Source organism: Octopus sinensis, linkage group LG2, assembly GCF_006345805.1.
Source record: "Octopus sinensis linkage group LG2, ASM634580v1, whole genome shotgun sequence".
NCBI classification, from domain to species: Eukaryota; Metazoa; Mollusca; class Cephalopoda; order Octopoda; family Octopodidae; genus Octopus; species Octopus sinensis.
The window spans coordinates 190,912,115-190,932,175 of NC_042998.1; the positions used below are offsets into that span (position 1 = coordinate 190,912,115).

The 20,061-nt window shown below is 32.5% G+C and overlaps 1 protein-coding gene across 10 annotated transcripts in view; it reads right to left on the reverse strand.

Annotated features, from left to right (window-relative positions):
- The window catches only part of LOC115230030 (innexin unc-9-like), a 593,624-nt gene that overhangs the window by 165,648 nt on the left and 407,915 nt on the right, over positions 1-20,061 (reverse strand). Inside the window, exon 1 of one of the 10 annotated variants that reach the window (XM_029800317.2) lies at positions 1,195-1,403. The exons of the other annotated variants lie outside the window; for them this stretch is intronic. Coding sequence (XP_029656177.1) covers positions 1,195-1,214 — 20 coding nt within the window. The 5' untranslated portion in view covers positions 1,215-1,403. Of the gene's footprint in view, positions 1-1,194; positions 1,404-20,061 lie in introns of those variants that run through there. 10 annotated transcript variants of the gene reach the window in all.

Below are 20,061 nucleotides of genomic sequence, written 5' to 3' on the forward strand. Positions count from 1 at the left end.
TCCTAGTACTTTATTTTATCGCCTCCTGCAGCATGAAAAGCAATGTTAAACGCGGCGGGATTCGTATTTCAAATACAAAGGGACATAACTATATACCGCAAGGCATTTGGTCCGATAATCTACTAATTATGGCAGTGCACCGTCAAGGATAGTTTTATCAAGATGAAATAAAATGCATATTTTAATTGCTTCAGTTCCGAAGTCGATGGATACAACGGAAGTCCCATTTGGATTTCATTGATTTCAAAGGTCTTAGTGATTTATTAAAGATAGTTAAAACAAGATAGAAAGATGAAAGGTGAACACAGCAAGTGTGATGACAATAAAAGTTAACACGTGTATTACTACGAGATCAAAAGTGGAGACCAGTGGTTGATGTTGACTCTGAAATCGCGGGGGTTGACTTCACGAGGTCTACCTTGACCCAGCAGAAGCATGATCAAAGGTATTATTGACATGGTTGTGATCACAGTGACATTTTCTTATTGAGAAATAGTGTATCTAGGACTATACATCAGAGCGGTTGCAGCACTATTATAGGGAAGTGATAAATGAGGAAATATACAAAGAGAAAAGTAGAAACACATAATATATGTAAGTGGACCAAATTCCAAATACAATCAGATTTTCTTGCTTTATTTTATTTTTATCTTTGCATCTTCACAAATATATGAAATAAAATGCGAAAATCTTGCTTTGATGGATTTTGATTTACTAATATCTGTACAGGGTTTTACAAACGGAACTACACAGACAGACAGGCGCGCGCAAACACAACCACAGACACTCACATACATATTTGTATGAGTATGCATGTGTATATATGTATACACAAACGCACTCACACACATACACATATATACACAAATATATACAAATATCTAGATATACCTTATATATATATATGTATATATATGTATATGTAAACACACACACACACAGCGGTGAAAGCAGGTAGTTATAATCCCGTATAATCATATCAAACCGCTGTTGTTATAAAAAAATAGTGCGTTCCAACCATTATTAAGTTACTCGCTTAATGTTATAACCCGGTCATTGTTATATAAACAGGATCCATCTCGAAGTGATCATAATAACCGGCTTGAAGCCGAATAAGGTGAGAAAGAAGAAGAATCGGGGAGGGAGAGAAGACGAATAGAGAATATGAGAGAAACAGGTACTATCATTACTCACCTTGTTAGAGAGTGCATCATTTCGGTTTCGACAATAAATCCCAGACATAAATCACATCTAATTCCTCTCCACCTCCAATCTCCATGGAAACCCAACTGCACAAGTACATTTCTGTTGAATTTTGCAAGTCGCTTTTAATATACCCTTTGCTTTTTCGTAAGGAATACCGATTACTAAGGGTAGTAGTAGTAATAGTAATAGTAGTAGTAGTTATTGCTTAGTCTCTATATTTTGCGTCGTCCTAGCGTGTCTCTTTTAAATCTTCAGCTTAGGGAGAATTACGTGTACACATGTAGCGAGAGAGGGAGAGAGAGAGAGAGAGGGGGGGAGAAAGAATGAAAGAAAGAAAGAGAGAGAGAAGAGAGAGAGAGAGAGAGAGAGAGAGAGAGAGAGAGGTAAACACAACACAGCTTCATTTATACATACTTATAAACACTTTTGCTTATCCATGACATGTGTACAATCACCCCGTTCCTTCCCAATATGCCATTTTAAAAGCAAGACACCTATATAATTAAATTTTTTTTTTCTTCTTCTTCTTCTTCTTCTTCTTCTTCTTCTTCTCCTTCCACTCGTTACGGTCCCACAACACTAGGGCATAGCTTGCTTTCGATCGAATAAACAGTTTTGTAAGTCACAACAACCAGTGGATTCCGTGGATCGATAAGAGTCTAGCGTGTCTTGTGTAAGTGATGTTTTTTTCTTCTTCTCTTCTCTTCTCTTCTACTTTTCCCCCTGCTACTTTAATAATCTAGATCAGCTAGTTACACAGCTGACGCTATTCTGCCATCCTCTTTCGTTCCATCTCCCACCGTCACCTTTTTGATTCCACCTCTCTTTGTATTATTCCATGCACCTCGCACCGTGTTAGTTCGCTACATCTTTTATTATCCATGATCGACATCTCATTCATCATCGCTCCTTAAACTCTCTGCCTCATTATCTCATTTACTGCTTGCTTCTTGTGCTAGTCACCACCTCGGCATCTATGCTATGGAATTTCCCATTGTTTTTTTTTCAAGTACTGGTGAATTACTGGTATTGAAATAAATATTTTTGTTGAGTTATGATTTTTTATTTCTCTTCTCTTAATAAAAGAAAAAAAATATATATTTATATATTTGTTCTTTCATGTATGTTAGTTCTCTATCTTCATCGTGATGCGACAGAAACCAAACACTTCAAAGCTTACGTACGCGTGTACCTGCACATGCACGCAAACACGCGCTTGCGCGCATACACGCAGATATATACAGGTAAATATCTCCCGTTCATCAATTCCAGTAATTAGAAAGAGACGAAGTGGAAAACATTTCTTTAGGCACAGAAACACGCGTACGCAGCTTCGCGCCCGCACACACACACAACACACATACACAAACATACATACATACATACATATATGGTAATACATCCGCAAATACATGTACACACACTCAGTTATATACGTATGTGTGTACCTCTGTAAACCTACCTATCTGTCTGGCTACTTATCTATCTGTCTGCTTCTTTGTCTATGTGTCTGAATGTATGTATGTGTATATACATATATATATATATATATATATATATATATATATATATATATTATATATATATTATATATATATATATATATATATATACATATATATATATATATATATTTATATATGTATGTATGTGTGTGTGTGTGTAGATAGATAGGTTGAGAGAGTGTGAGAGATAGATATATATAGACAGAGATGGAGAGAGAAAGAAAGAAAGAGAGATATGATTGCGTGAGTATATATCTGCTTGAATATATATATATATAATATATATATATATATATATATATAATATATATATATCCCTATTTATGCGTAAATGGATTAATTTGTGCCAGTTTTTGGCAGCGAGTATCTAGTATGGTGTATGTATGTGACGAAATTATTTAAATATACACACAGAGAAGGCTTTCACACATATATGTTATATGTAAGTATGTAACATACATACATACACATACAAATACATATACATACATACATATATATATATATATATATACTCACGGTATTATCTACCGATGAGACATAATGTATCTAGGACACTATATAACGAAATCCGTCGGAAGGATATACCTGAGGATGAAAAAATAAGAACACACTGTATGGTAGAAACATAGCCACTCATAATAAAAAGGAATACTGGTGGAATGTCCTAGTGAAGAATTCAATAAAATGTAAGCACAACAGACCTGATATAATGATTTGGGATAGAGAAGAGAAAACGTGTACAGTTAATGAAATTAACTGCCCAGCGGATGTTCACCTAAAGCTGAAGATCAGTGAAAAGGAGCATATCTATGCTGAACTATTGAAAAATTTGCAGTTACTCTATCCAGATTACAAGTTCAGGTTTATACCTGAAATTACTGGGGCCCTGAGATATGTAACATACTGACTAAATACCAATCTTGAGAAATAAGACTTTTCAAAACCAGAAAAGAGAAAGCTAATTCGGAGACTACAGATCCAGCCCATCTCTGGAACTGCAAAAATCTGTAAAACTTTCCAGAAGTTTATCATTTAAATACATATAAACATGTCTAGATATGCAACTATATGCATGAGTATACATACATAAAACAAAACATACAAATATGCACATATACATACAAACAAAAATTCCCTGTTGTTGATGTTGAAATTCCAAAGAGGGAGCCTTGGATCTAGGTTAGAAACCGGCTCTTTCTCTATTGGCAAGAAATTTTGAAATAAAACTGAACAATGACATATATATATATAGCCGTATCAATCTATGTGTATTTTTCTTATGTGAGTGTGCCTGAGATAGACAGGGAGAAAGAGAGAAAAGAGTGAGGGAGAGAGGGTAAGTGTATATGTGTGAATATACACGCAAATTCCATTCACTTATATATAAACTTGTAACATAGTAAGGCGTAAAATAGACGATGAATAAGACCAACTTCGTTTATAAACGATTTTCTGAAAAAGTGAAACAAGTTAGCAATAAAAAAACCCCAGCAAACTCCACTTTGTTAGAATATAATGTTTACTTTAAACAGTATAATACCCAAAATGATGGTGGTTGTCTTTCTGTTAAATCTTAGTCGATAGCTACATATGTGTCAACTACAAAGAACCATCTCATGAATTGAGTCATTGCAGTTATTGATGACATAATGAAAGGAGACAAACACGTGAATACTGCCTGCTAAAATTAGTCATTATGGGATATAATATTCGGCAAAGAAATTTATTGCTTTGGGCAAAGTCAACCTTCTCTCCTTATATGCATGTAGTTGGTGAGGGTTAAATATAGATACATTCATACACACTCAGATAGACAGAGAGACAAACAAATACACACACACACACACAAATAAACTTGTGTAAATTGTTTGCTGTACAAGTTTTATATTTGAAATCATACACATTGCAACTAGTTTTTAAAGAAAAAAGTATAAATGAAATAAAATGAAAAAAAATAAAATAAATAAAATAACGTAACTATCATAGGTCCGTGTGACTCAGTTACGATGAGTTGGTAAAAACATTTGTGTTTCTAAAATTTGAATATGACAAATATTTTCTTCTTTCATGAGAAAGGAAAATGTGATTTTTCCAGCTATATGCGAACAAGTGAAGTTTTAGCGATGATGTTAAGGTTAGAAATGGACTAAAACATTTTGCATAAAATCAGATTTGGGAAGTTTGTGGGTGGACGAATTAGGAAAGGCGTTTGGGGATTAGGGACAATTTAGGGTTGATAAGAGGAGAAAGGACATGTTACGAGTTGACGTAAACGAAGCTAACCTGTTCAGAAAAGCACAAGCCATTGCAGTGTCTATCGTAGAAACGGGTAGAAGACATACAATTTGCTCGAGATTGTGGTTATAGTGTGTTGTTAATTTTTTTCATTCTGCAATTATGTAAGATTTTGTGGGTGACAAGATGACCATAAAGAATTGGAATTAATAACATGGTTCTTTAATTAGAGCAATCGAAATGCAAAAACGGTAGAGTCAATCTAAATTCATTATTATAATTGTATGCCTTTCTTGTACGTTCTGAATTCAAATCCATTCAGGGTCGGATTTACTTTTCAGGAGCCTGGTTTTGATAAAAGATGAATGGAGAAATTTATAATACCGATTTAAACATGATATTCTATTTCCAGACAAACATCTAAACTATTGCCAAGGTACTGAAAGTATGGCCCAGTTAAACTCCCAATACCTTTCCCGTACATGACGTATCGGTGTTAGTTACATTGCAAGTATTTGAGCAACGTATCCGCTCGGTGGCTAACGTGTTGTTTTTGTCTCATCGGTCTCGGGACTCTAAAAAAGATCATCGGCGCTACATTTCATGCTCTGAAAGATCCATAAAGAAACGAAGAAAAATCATTATTCGTCTAGCTTTATTACGATGTATAAGTATCGTAGAGCCTCACGTTATAATAACAACTATAATTTGGGTGACAGTTTACCTGTGAACATTGAACTTCGTGGGCGAGTTACACATTTTCTGGTGATGATATAAGAATATCTGGAAGTGTTTCCAGAAGCAAAGTTGGTTTTACTTTCTTTGTTACCAAATATTCACTGAAGAAGAAAGAACATTCACAAAACCTATGGAGGGATTATTCCCTTTACTGTTCTTACCTACTGTCAATGTTTCATAGAATTGGTATCATTAATGAAACCCGAATTCTACTACTTATTCCACATACACACAACTATAAAATTGAGAGCTGCTGCATTTGGGAAATTTTCGACGATCTACGGTATGATACTATGTATTTACTAGCCATGAAATAAAAATAAATAAGCGTTAAAACACAAATATATATGTATTTTGTAATTAACTTCTCAGCTGCAACTGAATTATGTTGTTCTTATAGATAAGAGAGTTGGCTTGCTTCCTTTAAACAGTGTAATAATAATTGTCTTCTGCACATGGGCAGACATATCTCGACATTCAAACTGAATACAGCTGTCCTGGTTATAAACACATCACTGAACAACATCAACGAGACAGATAATTATTATTGAACCATAGACATCTTATTTAACCACGGAAAACATACTGAACAAGCGATTAATGAATTCGCTAATGGATGATAACCGAACCATAACTAGTATATTAAATTAAACAACAGCAAAAAAAAAAAACAAAACAATAACAACACAAACAAAACGAAAGAAAAGCAGCAAAAACAAGAACAAGCGAAAAATACTTTCTGCATTCGAGCTAAGACAAACGACCGTAATAATAGCATTGGAGTTACCCATACATAGACGAGTGAACAATAAGCAGAAGAATTATTGAATTGCATATAGCCATTTGAAGTTAAGAGAGACAACTGAAGTAAATGCACAGATTTGTTATCGATAGGAAAACAGAAATCAGCGCCATCTGTAAAAATGAGAGAACAATGACGGTTCAACGATAGTTCAAACTCAGATAAACCAATGAACAGAGATTGTGAACTGGATGATCGGGCTATATATATATATATATATATATATAAGATGTTTATATGATATCATATATATATATAATATATATATATATATATATATATATATATATAGTATATATATATATAATATATATATATATAAAGATGTTTATTCGATATCATATATATATATATAATCATATATATATATATATATATGTATATATATATATATGGTTGAAGAGTCCCCCACCACACACACACATTCACTCACATAATGCGAATTTTTTTAGGATGTACCTTCAGGTTGTTTGGTGGGAAGGAAAAGTTTAGGGTTGTCCTCTCATTTTCTGCACACACAGAGATCCATAATTTTGAATGATTATAAGCTTCAACTGATATATATATATATATATGTACATAAAACATTACATACGTACATACATGTGTGTATATATATATATATATATATTATATATATATATATATATTATAATATATTATATATATTGTGTGTGTGTGTGTGTGTGTGTATTATTTCTAAATCTCTCAAAGAGAGACATTCAATAACAGTTCTCCAGAGTAAATGCTATTTGCCAACATAATGTAGCTGTCCCGAAAGGGACGATGTTACTGTTGTTTTAGTCCCAAGAAACATCGTTTCTAGCTGGCTATATGACACACTATCTGCGTCCTTGTATTTTTGAACAGGGAGCCCAGCAACCCCACCCAGCACAAGGCAACATCTGTGTTCTAGTTTCTGGGTTATTGCCCTTTATCAATACAGAGTAGCTGCTTGGCTAGATGGCGTTGCTGAATTCACCGTTCAAACACATAGTTTTCAAAGTCACACACAGCCATTGATAAAAAAATATTAGAAATATTATTATTTCTAAATCTCTCAAAGAGAGAAATTCAGTAACAGTTCTTCAAAGGGAATGCTATTTTTCAACATAATGTATATTTATGTATGTATTAATATATATTCATGTGATAAATATAATATATACTAGACTTACTACTCAACCTTGCCTGGTTAAGTATTCGCAGAATTGTTTGACAGTTTGTAGAATGGGAATTCACAGTACTTATGTATGTATATATGCTGGACGATTTTAATTTGAACTATCCAAACAATAAAATCAATTCACATGACCAGAAGGTTTTTTTAAAACAATTCTTATCCTGAAGATACCTGTTACGTTTGTTTTAAAGTGAGAGGAGAAAGTGAAAGATGTATGAACATGTATATGAAACGGACGTGTGTGTTTGTGTGAGAGAGAGATAAAGAGAGAGGGAGATTGCGTGTGCTACTTACACATACATGAGAACACACACGTTCACATACACACACACACACTCTCTCTCTCACACACACACACATGCAAATCTACATACAAAAAAGATGTACGCATAAGTATTGATGTATGTACGTATACATGACACAACCCTTCATTCACTCTGTCTCTCTTTTCTCTCTTTTCTCTCTTTCTCTCTTTCACACACACACACACATCCATTTCATATATACGTATATACGTACATACACCTTTCACTTTAAAACAAAAGTAAACAAATAAGAATTTTAAGTATTTCTAAATGATTAATATATTGTGTACGTCAAAAAGTCAGCGTTTTTTTTTTACTTAGTGAGCGCGAAAACGTTGTGTGTATACGTCACACATAGCGAACGTGTATTTGTATTGATTTCTACGCCACGACATTCATATTATATGTGTGCATTCTGTATATGTTGACGTCATGATGGAAGCCATGTATTCTTTTCATTAAGAATTCACAAGAATTGTGTTTAATCGTTTAAATAGAGGTTCAAATGTCACAAAAATTTGTACTGCACTGCCGAAGGTAAGTATGAAAATATGTAAAAAGAATTAAGATAAAATTTACTATTTCTGAGATATTTCAGTTACACGAAAATATCCCTAGAGTATTATCAAAATATTTATGAATGTATTAAATCAAAGATTGTAACTTAAGGTATTATCTTTAATTCTCTAGTTACAGTTGTTTCAATACACATAGCGAACCCACTCATTAACATATATGTTAATATCAATATCAAAATAAGGAATTCATTATTCTATAATAAAATATATATATACATCTTTCTCAGTACCTAATTGTAGTTCTTCAAACTAAGTCTTGTGTGTATGCATATGTAGAGACTTATGTGTGAGTATATACATGTATATATATATATATATATATATATATATATATATATATATATATATATTATATATATATATATATATACATGATAGATCGGTAGCCACTACACACACACAACACACACACACACACACATATATATATATATACACTGTCACCCAACTACTCACACAAATACACAAACACACACACATATATTTATATAGAATGAGATACACAATGTTTATTTCTAATACCCGCACCAGTTACATGATAATATATAGTTAGTTGTATTTCTTCTTGACGTTTATTTGTGTCACTGTCACGTGATTATGTCGTATGATATCAGAGGTAGTATAGGATAACTAACAGCAGCAAAAAAAAAAATTTTTTTGTCAATTAAAAAAAGAAAGTTCTAATTATATTGCTAGTATAAAAGAGACAACTTGACAAATACGAACTAACATCAAAAGACATAATATGCTGTACGGAAAAGAGTAGTTTTGTTATTCATAAGATAAATATCCATTTAGAAAAAAAAATGGTTATTGTTAACACTTTGATTTTCCTACATATTCCCATAAATAAAAGGAACAAAAAACTTAAGAAATGACATGAAAAGCAACCAAAACCTCATTAATACCTATGTAGATATACGCAAAATTTGTATGCGTGTGAATGTGCGTATATGCATTCATACACACACACACACATGGATACATACACGCAGACACATACGCACACATTTTTCTGTTTGTCACTCCCTCCCTCTTTCTTTCTTACTTTCTTTCTTTCTTTCTTTCTTTCTTTCATTCTTTCGCTCTCTCTCCCCCTTCTCTCTCTATATATATACGCATATATAGATACATAAATATATATATATATATACATATATACACTACATGTATATATATACATACATAAATACACCCCCACACACACATATATGTATGTATGTATTTATGTATGTATATATATACATATATATATATATATATACACACACACACATATATATACATATATATATATATATATGTATATATATATATATATTTATCTACATGTATGTATACAACTTCAATGAATCAAATCGATGGCGGATTCTTGGATATGAGGTCTTAATTGAAAGCGACTGATAATGATCAGATATACATTTAAATGGAACTTCTTTCGACGCGGATTTAAACATAGGCACCCACACGCGAACTCGCAGACATACGTGAACACACACACACAAACACACACACACACACGCACACATACACACACACGCACATATGTCGTTTCCAGCAAAGAAGACACATTGATAGGACGAGTTTGTCATTTTCAGACTATCTGATGTTTCTCTGTAAAAATCAATAATTTTCACTGTTTATGTACACTGTTTCAAAACAGGGATTGTTGTTCCTCGATTCAAAGGCAGATTTTAAAATTAAAGAAAAGTATATAAAACAATGAAATAATCACAAACATTCTAACAAAGGCTTCGGGGCTGACTATTAAAAAGAATCGATCACTCTATCAGTTAATCTACATATTTTATTAAGTCTTTCCACGGAACTATCTTAATTTATTCTAATTGAATACTGGTGATATGTCACGACATTTCAACAGAAAATTATTGAGTTGTACGCTTAATACAATGTCCATAATGAGGTGCAAAAACGTTAAATAATGAACATTCTCTACATCAAATTGGATATTGTAAAATCGTCCTTGACTCAAGAAATAAAATATAATTTACAATTCAATCATATCGATACATGCTGCTAGTATGTATCTGCATATATTTTATTTTTGCAGACTTGCTGTCCATAAGTTTTACAATTCAATTATTCTTGGCAGTATCTATTCAAGAGTCAATAGCGGAAAATGACGTAAAAATTTATACTTGTACGGCTTGTATGAAAGACTTAATACCGCAGAAGGAAAACCCCAACTGAAATACTCCCACATGGTTCTCGGTAAGCCATACGAAATACTAATTTGAACATATCTTTTATTATTCAAATTTCAACCTTTACGTCAGAGATATTTAATTTGTGCTCATTCTTATAAATTAACCAAGAGCATTTATAATACTTCAGATAAGAGAAAAAATGTGGGAAATAGAAATTTGTGTGTAAAAGTATTAAAAAAAGACTGTAAAATACCTACCTACGAGAGATTTTTCATGTTGCTAACTCGGAAATCTCGTTGGCGTTTAAATGACAGCGAAAATGCTATTTTTGCAATACTAATGAACAGTGAAATTCTACTCGTCTATAAGATGTGTATTGAGAATCTTCATTTAAACAGATATGTATTTGTATGGATTATAGTCTCCACAAACTGAATATGGGCGTTATCTCTCGAAATAGTAATCTGAAAGATATTGGTAAAATACCAGTATCTTATAGAGTTAAAAGATACCAATCGTCATAGGAATATGCTTTAAACGATTTCTTCACAAGTCTATTCCAATTTTCAAATGAAGTTAATTCCACAGCGTTCATATCTTTGAAAATATTAAATACACGAAACTTTTTGGATCTTTTCGGTTTGAACTGCAGTTTTTTCTAGCGGTGTCATAAAAAACTGTCACCCATAATTATGACTCTAGTATCGATCTATTGCATTTCAATCTGTTTTAAGGTTAGGGTTAGTTAGGGCTAGGGTTAGGGTTAGAGTTAGGGTTATGGGTGGGGGAAGGGTATCTTTTTTTCTTCAGAAATGTAAATAAACCCAATCTGTTTCTTAAACGAGGGACATATTCATACGGCACAGAATGTTTTTAGCTCAATAGACGTCACTGATTGGTTGAAGTTGCGGAAATTGAAGAAAAAACAACAACAAATATCTTACAAACTATAGAATTTTCTAAATAAAGCCAAGAGAAAAAGATCTTTTATAAACACATTCTACCAGTATACGAAGTTTAAAATTTTTTTAGTGACCTAGAAATTATGTTAAAAACTGCCGTTCAAGCCGAAAAGATCTAACTTTTTTATTACTTCTCCACTATAATTATTCGACCTAATTATAATTGCCTGATTAAAAGACGTAATAAACTTGGCATTATTATTTCAGACGATTGAAAATACTAACTAAAAAACCTTAGTCATTTAAATTTGGAAACTATAGAGAATAATTTGAGAAATTTTCTTTCTCTTTTCTCTCTTTTACTTGTTTCAGTCATTTGACTGCAGCCATGCTGGAGCACCGCCTTTAGTCGAGCAAATCGACCCCGGGACTTATTCTTTGTAAGCCCAGTACTTATTCTATCGGTCTCTTTTGCCGAACCGCTAAGTGACGGGGACGTAAACACACCAGCATCGGTTGTCAAGCAATGCTAGGAGAACAAACACAGACACACAAACACATATACACACATATATATATACATATATACGACAGGCTTCTTTCAGTTTCCGTCTACCAAATCCACTCACAAGGCATTGGTCGGCCCGGAGCTATAGCAGAAGACACTTGCCCAAGATGCCACGCAGTGGGACTGAACCCGGAACCATGTGGAAGAAAATACACAAGTTAGCCCTTAAATTTCTTTAGGAAACATCATAATGAAACTATGCAGTTTCGGCTGTTTATGCAGCAGTAGGAGAGATACAATTTAAGAATTTTGTTAATTATTTCAACTCGAAGTTTATTTAGATATTAGTAACCAAAATTACTGAAATTCCAATAAATCAAACAACAATTATTCTGTTGTATGTACAGGTTAAATATAAGCGTTTTCGAAATATTTGCTCTATCTTTCATTTACTAAAATAAAACTTCAATTAAATAATATGTAATTACAAGGATATTAAAATAATCTACATTATTTACATTATTTACAATTGAGGGATATTTGTCCTCATATTGTTAACACACCGTTTCGGCCGATATACCCTCCAGCCTTCATCAGGTGTCTTGGGGAAATTTCGAACCTGGGTTCTCATTCCTAAGGTATTTTCGGTATTACTATTATTATTATTATTATTATTATTATTATTATTATTATTATTATTATTATTATTATTATTATTATTATTATTCAGGTTACTGCTTGGAATCGAACTCGAAATATTGGGGTTAGTAGCCTGCGCTATTTACTACTACGCCATATGCCCGTGGGCATATGGAATGAGAACCCAGATTCGAAATTTCCCCAAGACACCTGATGAAGGCTGGAGGGTATATCAGCCGAAACCTTGTGTTAATAACAAAAAAAGATGAGGACAAATATTCTTCAATTGTAAATAATGTACATAATTCCTTATCTCTTAAATATAGAACTGTAAAATAATCTATCTATCTATCTATCTATCTATCTATCTATCTATCTATCTATCTATCTATCTATCTATCTATCTATCTATCTATCTATCTATCTATCTATCTATCTATCTATCTATATATCTATCTATCTATCTATCTATATATGTATGTATGTATGTATGTATGTATGTATGTATCTATCTATCTATCTTACTGTGTGTCTCGCTGTCTCTTTGACTGGAAGTCTGTGTGTATGCCATTGTGTTTATTGGTGCACTTTTAAGTCAAAATCGTAAATTAGCTTTTCGATAATTAGTGATCGATAAAACATCTACTACACTGAAATAAGTATTCCGATCGATTTGATCGACTATATACGTCCTCGAGGAAAAAAGAAAAAATCTTTGTTTCGATGTTTGGAATCCTTACTGCATAGTCGAAATTCTGTGTAATAGTGAATTACTAGGTCAATTCTTTGATTATAATCATCCATTGTCTTTTTTTTTTTTTTGCCTTTGTTTGAAATCGATATTTATAACTATTCACTTGTGTGTGAGCATAGTTTAAACCAGAGAAGCGATTGACATAATCACGGTATATATATATATATATATTATATATATCAAATAGAGATAAAACCACTATTAGGCAAATCATACAATGAAAAACTTAAGCCAATACATAAGATAAATTAATTTATATTATTTTAAATATATATCAAAATTATTAAAAAAGATAATTAGTATAATTAGAATAATTTTGATATATATTTAAAATAATATAATTTAATTAATCTTATGTATTGGCTTAAGTTTTTCATTGTATGATTTGCCTAATAGTGGTTTTATCTCTAATTTGATATAATATAATATTTTACTATATAATTGGATTCAATCCTAAATCTGATTTTTCCCTGTAAGTTTGGATTTATTCCCTAATATTTTATTATATATATATATATATATATATATATATATATATATATATATATATATATATATATATGTAAAATCTCTGAGCGAGAATTAAAACAGTAACAGTACGGAATCGTAAAACATCTTTGCCAAATAAATGTGGCGGTCTTATAGATATGTAATGAATGCCCCACCACAAAACAAAACAAAAAAAAACAAGAAAAAGACACAAGCAAAGAACAACAACGCAAGGACGTGGTAATGCAAAGTATATTATATATATATATATATATATATATATATATATGCACATATATTTTTATATATGTGAGTGTGTGTATGTATATATTTATATGTACGTATATACATAATACATATATAGTACATATATATATATATATATATATATATATATACGCACACACACACACACATATATATATATACATACATACATATACAGGTATATCAAATGACCTCAAATTTTGACCGCTTGTAGCTATTATTTGGCACGTTAACAATAGTAATCTCAGACACAACTGTTGAATCAGATACAACTGTCAATAATTCATTCGCATAAGAAGAATATATCCCCAATCTCATTAAATCTACTTGTGTTAATTATGGTGTAAATAACTTTACTACGAACAAAATGTTGTGACTTTGGTTGATTTATATTCAGAGTTCAGGATATACTTACACCTTCTTCAATGTGTTGTCTTGTATTGGTCAAATCAATAACGAGGTAATTCAAATTTACACCCTACCATATGGCCCCACACACGTATAAGTGTATGTAGCAATTATATCATGGAAGAATCATCGTAAGTATTTAAAAGCAGGTATATCATTCCATTTGTTTCATAGTATTCTATGGTACGAATTACCAAGAATCTTCGCTGTACTTTCACCACGGCCTAATCACTGACAAAAAAGCCCCCTTGTCTCTCTTGCTCGTCGGTTATTATCTCAGATTTGTAATTAAGCACGGGACACATTGATCTATGTATGTATGTATGCATGCATGTATGTATGTATGTATGTATGTATATATGTATGTATGTATGTATGTATGTATGTATGTATGTATGTATGTATGTATCTGTCTATGTGTCTGTCTATCTTCGGTCTGTCAATCTGTCTGTCTCTCTCTCTCACCTTATATATATATATATATATATATTACCACGTGTGTATCGTTGGTGATTTCTTTTCCTCCGTCTTCCCTTCCTTGGACTTTTCCTTTTCCTATGTTTCCGACGAAGAGCTCTGCTCGAAACGTTAAGCCCTCCTTCCTTTCCTGACCGTCCAATAACACTATACTTGTTTCACGTCCTCGCGTTGTTGTGTTTTCTCTTTGTGTTTTCATGTTTGGATTAACTATATAAATATATATATATATATATATATACATGTTACCGTATATATGATATATTGAAGTGGTGTTGTATTTTCGCAACTGTAGTTTTACTCTACAACAGTCGCCAGGAGAACATGCACACACAAACACCTGCACGTGCTCATTTGCTTTGAGACTCGTATATATCAAGATAAGGGAAGGACGCCGAGTACGTCTTCTCAGAGAAGTCGTCCCGTGCCTGAGTTTTCACACAATGAATACCATAGAAAAATGTGTTTTCGTTCTTAAGTTCCCCCACAGCGAAGGTCTCTAACATCTCTAAAATTATGCAAGTACTTCATGTATATCAATAATGCCGTAATCAAACGACCACTGCGATGGCTAGTCCTGCAACGACTGACTGGAGTTAAATATGCTATCAAGCGATGTTAAATGACACCTACGAGATGACGTTTAGACGCAAGCTGAATGCCAATCAGTAAGCTATGCTTCTAACTTTATTATATGATTTAGGAAAGCATTGTTACACTATTGTCCAGATGACAAGTATAGATGCCCGAATATAGATCTTTATATATATATATATATATATATATATATATATATATATATATATATATATATATATATATATATATATATATATATATATATATATCCTCCAGTATTTCAATGCACGAACAAGATGGGAATAATAATATTTTAATTCGTAAAAGTAGGTGAATTCTAAAGTACACTTTAATAGTTTTTCCTTTCTGCATTTTACTGCAATAAAGAGCTTGTGGTTGTTTAAACTGCTCATTAACCATTCTAATCTCTCTAATCACTGATAAGTCCTCTGATGGCCATGAAGAACATAAACTTTCTTCCGACTAAAACTATAGTGGTTCATATAATAGTTTAATGATGAAGTGGCAAAACGTACCCGTTGCCCTACATCTGACTTTAAGAACAAATTGAAGAATCTGAAGGTCTTGGAAAATGGTGTTTCAGCAAAATTACAGTGTTTAAAAATAAGAAGGTCTTCAACTTCGTTATGAAAGGAATCAATATCATGTTGATATTGATATCTGCATATAATTTATTGGGTTACGTGATAGAATTCAACGGTTTACTATAGTCGTATCTACAGATATTTCTATTTCAATCTGTTCCGTTTATATCCGTGATGCAACAGAAAAGGTAGCAAATGACCGATTGTTACGAAGCAACAATCGTTGGTATCTGCAGTTTGCATCATTTTTAACTGTGCTGTAATGTTAGTCATGAGCAAAATATTTCCCATTTAATGCAAATTGAAGAGAGCTCTTTAGTTCACACTACACAAGACTTTAACAACAATAAACAGGTGCGCTGTCATCTTTTCTTTCAGCATTTCATTTCCACTGAAACTAAAGATTAATACTGTGCATAAAGGTGGCTGTGAATGAAAGTTGTGATGAGAAAAATATTTCATCACTTCCTACAAGGGCGACAATTCAGGGCAAATTACAAAACCATTTTGGAATTACACAGAATAAGCAACTTTATATATATATATATATATATATATATATACATAGAAAATAATAGTTATCGCCATACTAATATGGCATTCTTATAAAAATAAGAAAAAAGCTGTCCGCTTATTAGCTCCATGAGGCCATCGCCTTAAGTTAGCTATTTGATACACAAACTGTATCCATATAACCTTCGAACAAGGGAGGTCAGTCGCTCCACACTACTTGACCGGCAGCTACAGACGCGTTTCGGGGTATTGCCCCTTTTCAATGCAGCGTAGCCAGCCAGTAGGTGTCGCTTCCGACAATCTCTGTTCGATGGTTTTATTTACCTAGTTTCGGTGGAATACATCCACTTGTTTTCAATAATAGAAATATTAAGGCGATGGCCTCATGGAGCTAATAAGCGGACAGCTTTTTTCTTATTTTTATAAGAATGCCATATTAGTATGGCGATAACTATTATTTTCCGGGAACGCTGCCGCTGTTCTCTTTTAGAGAGACTTAGTTATTTTAATATTTCTATTATATACATAGATATATAGATATATAAGTGCTTGTATATATATATATATACATATACATACGGACTCGCCCACCCCCACACATACACATTCACTCACACATATACACACGCTCACTCACACGCACACACAAACAAACAGGCACACAACACACATATATCAGCTTCAGCTCGTGAGTTGCGACCATGCTGGAGCACTGCCTTTCCCTTTGCTACTGTTATATATTTATATAATATATATTCTAATACCCAGATGAATATAGATGTATAAAGATATGCTAGTATTTCTTAAATATACATAGGCCTCAATAAACATATAAGAACATATATGGTTATATTATAGATATATCAATATATTTTCCTCTAAATATTTTATATATGTTATGTAAAATGGTGTCAATATTACTTTTTAATTAAATGTCACCAGGCACAAAAATGTCATTAATATTAATGAAAAATCACGAGATCTTTTGGAAGAAAGGGTTTTCACAAATATGTTGTACTTGTGGTGAGATTTCATTGAATTGAAACCTCATGTTTCAGCTGCAGAAGTTTGAATAGAATTATTGCAATATGGACAATGCAATTTCAATACAACGTCTTATGTTGCAATTTCATTTCTCGACTACACGTTTCAGTTGGCCGGTCAAAATATGGAGGCGCATAAATTAGAAATATATGAGCAGTCAGATAACGGCGAACATATATGCTCACACCAGCTAAGAAAATTAATTCGTCCTACATCTACTCTCATGTAATCGTTTATACAATAGCTTCCAAATCAATAGATTGAACAGAAATAATACTTAAATAAATAAAACATCATGTAAATGTGATCATTCCTGCAGACGTTAGTATAAACTTTATGGCACCGGTATAGATTAGTACCCGTCAGTGTTAGCGCTAAAATGCTTACTGTAAAAGTGGATATTTATTAAGCAGATAGTTTATCAAGCTGAAAATATTTACTTGTCTTTCCGAGATAGTTAGGAAGAATATCACCATTAATATTGTTAAACTGAGTCCAAGGCATTTTCTTCTGCTTAGATTTCACTTTAGAAAAGCAAGTCTTCACACGTCAATGATTTCCCAAGGAATTAACAGTTATGAAAGACTAGATACACACTGACTAAATCTAACATGTTTGGCGAGACTATATGAATTATTGGGCGACACAAAACATTGATTTCAATTACTAGCACGAGGCCAGAAACTTATAGACGGTGGTATATAAATGACTTGAATCAGCCCCTCTATAAATGATATTTATCTTATCAATTGGATCCCAGATGGATAAAGGGCCAATTTAACCTTCGTGATATAAGAACTAAGTACTTAAAAGTTCGAACTAAATACTAGGATCTTTTATCTGGAATTTCATGATTCGGTTTTTTCATCACCATCATTACGTTTGATAGATATACCTTCATTCATCAAATATTTTGTTATGCAATGGAAATTTTAAAAACTACCGTTTGATGTCTTAATAATTATTGTCCACTTTACAGCTTATGAATTGATACATACATTAAATATAGCATATACGTACCAAGAAACTCTATTCCGGCACGCTTTAAAATATTTGCGACATTGTTGTTTCTTCACAACCGAATACTTGAACATATACTTCCTAGAGACTTACTTCCAAAACACATAACAAGTTCACAAATATATTGTAATGTGCCTTCATTCTGGCAACAAAAACTTGAATACATGCACAGATGTGACTGTGCGCTCACAGACATACCCATGTGATAGTAGTCTCTCGTGGTCCGAAAAAGACGGTTCTGCAACTTCTTGCAGATCGACTTGCACGAATGATTTGTTTATAGTGATCAAATGCATGTGTTGCACATTAGTTCACTCCCTCCATCAAATCGATGTTGCCTGAAAAGGTGCTCCGTGTACTACATTTCAGCATGTTGATCTACGATTGCTTCGATACACTGGAGTGTAGTACAACATGAAGTGGAGTATTTTGCTCAAGAACACAACACACCATCCAGACCAGTAATTGCAACCAGGATCTGGCGACCGTGAGAGCAACAATCTTACCATAAGACCATGTGCCCTCACACGCATACACATACACACATAAACATATACAGACATTCATGCAAGGGTACAAAGAAAAGATCACTCAATAACTCATGTAGAGAATATATATAATATAGTCGCCATTTTCTACTACGTATATATTATATATGAAATGGTTGCCATTATTACCACGTGGTACAGGTATATAAAAAAACAACTGCGCTGTTTACGCATTTCACTCTAAAGTTTCATGAAAAACATTATCCAATTAAATTTCAGTTATACCAACAGTATTAATTATTATCAAACAATTTTAATTAGTAACCAATGGTAACTAAGATAACACTGTTTTTTCAATATGGTGGTTAAAGTTAAAGCAATTTAAGTGTCTTTAAATTAAAGCTGACTAAAGTATAATCATATTATCGTCCAGTAATTGGCGAAGATGAATATAAATGATAGCCATGAAGATTTTTTTTTATGTTGCTGTTGTTAATGATGATGATGATGATGATAACAATAGTTATGATGATAATGATGAGGTGGGGGAGAATGAAGAGCATCGTGATGATGCTACCACTGTTGATGGTGATAATTATGATAATAGTGATCATGAAAACGACGAGGACAACTACGATGACCATA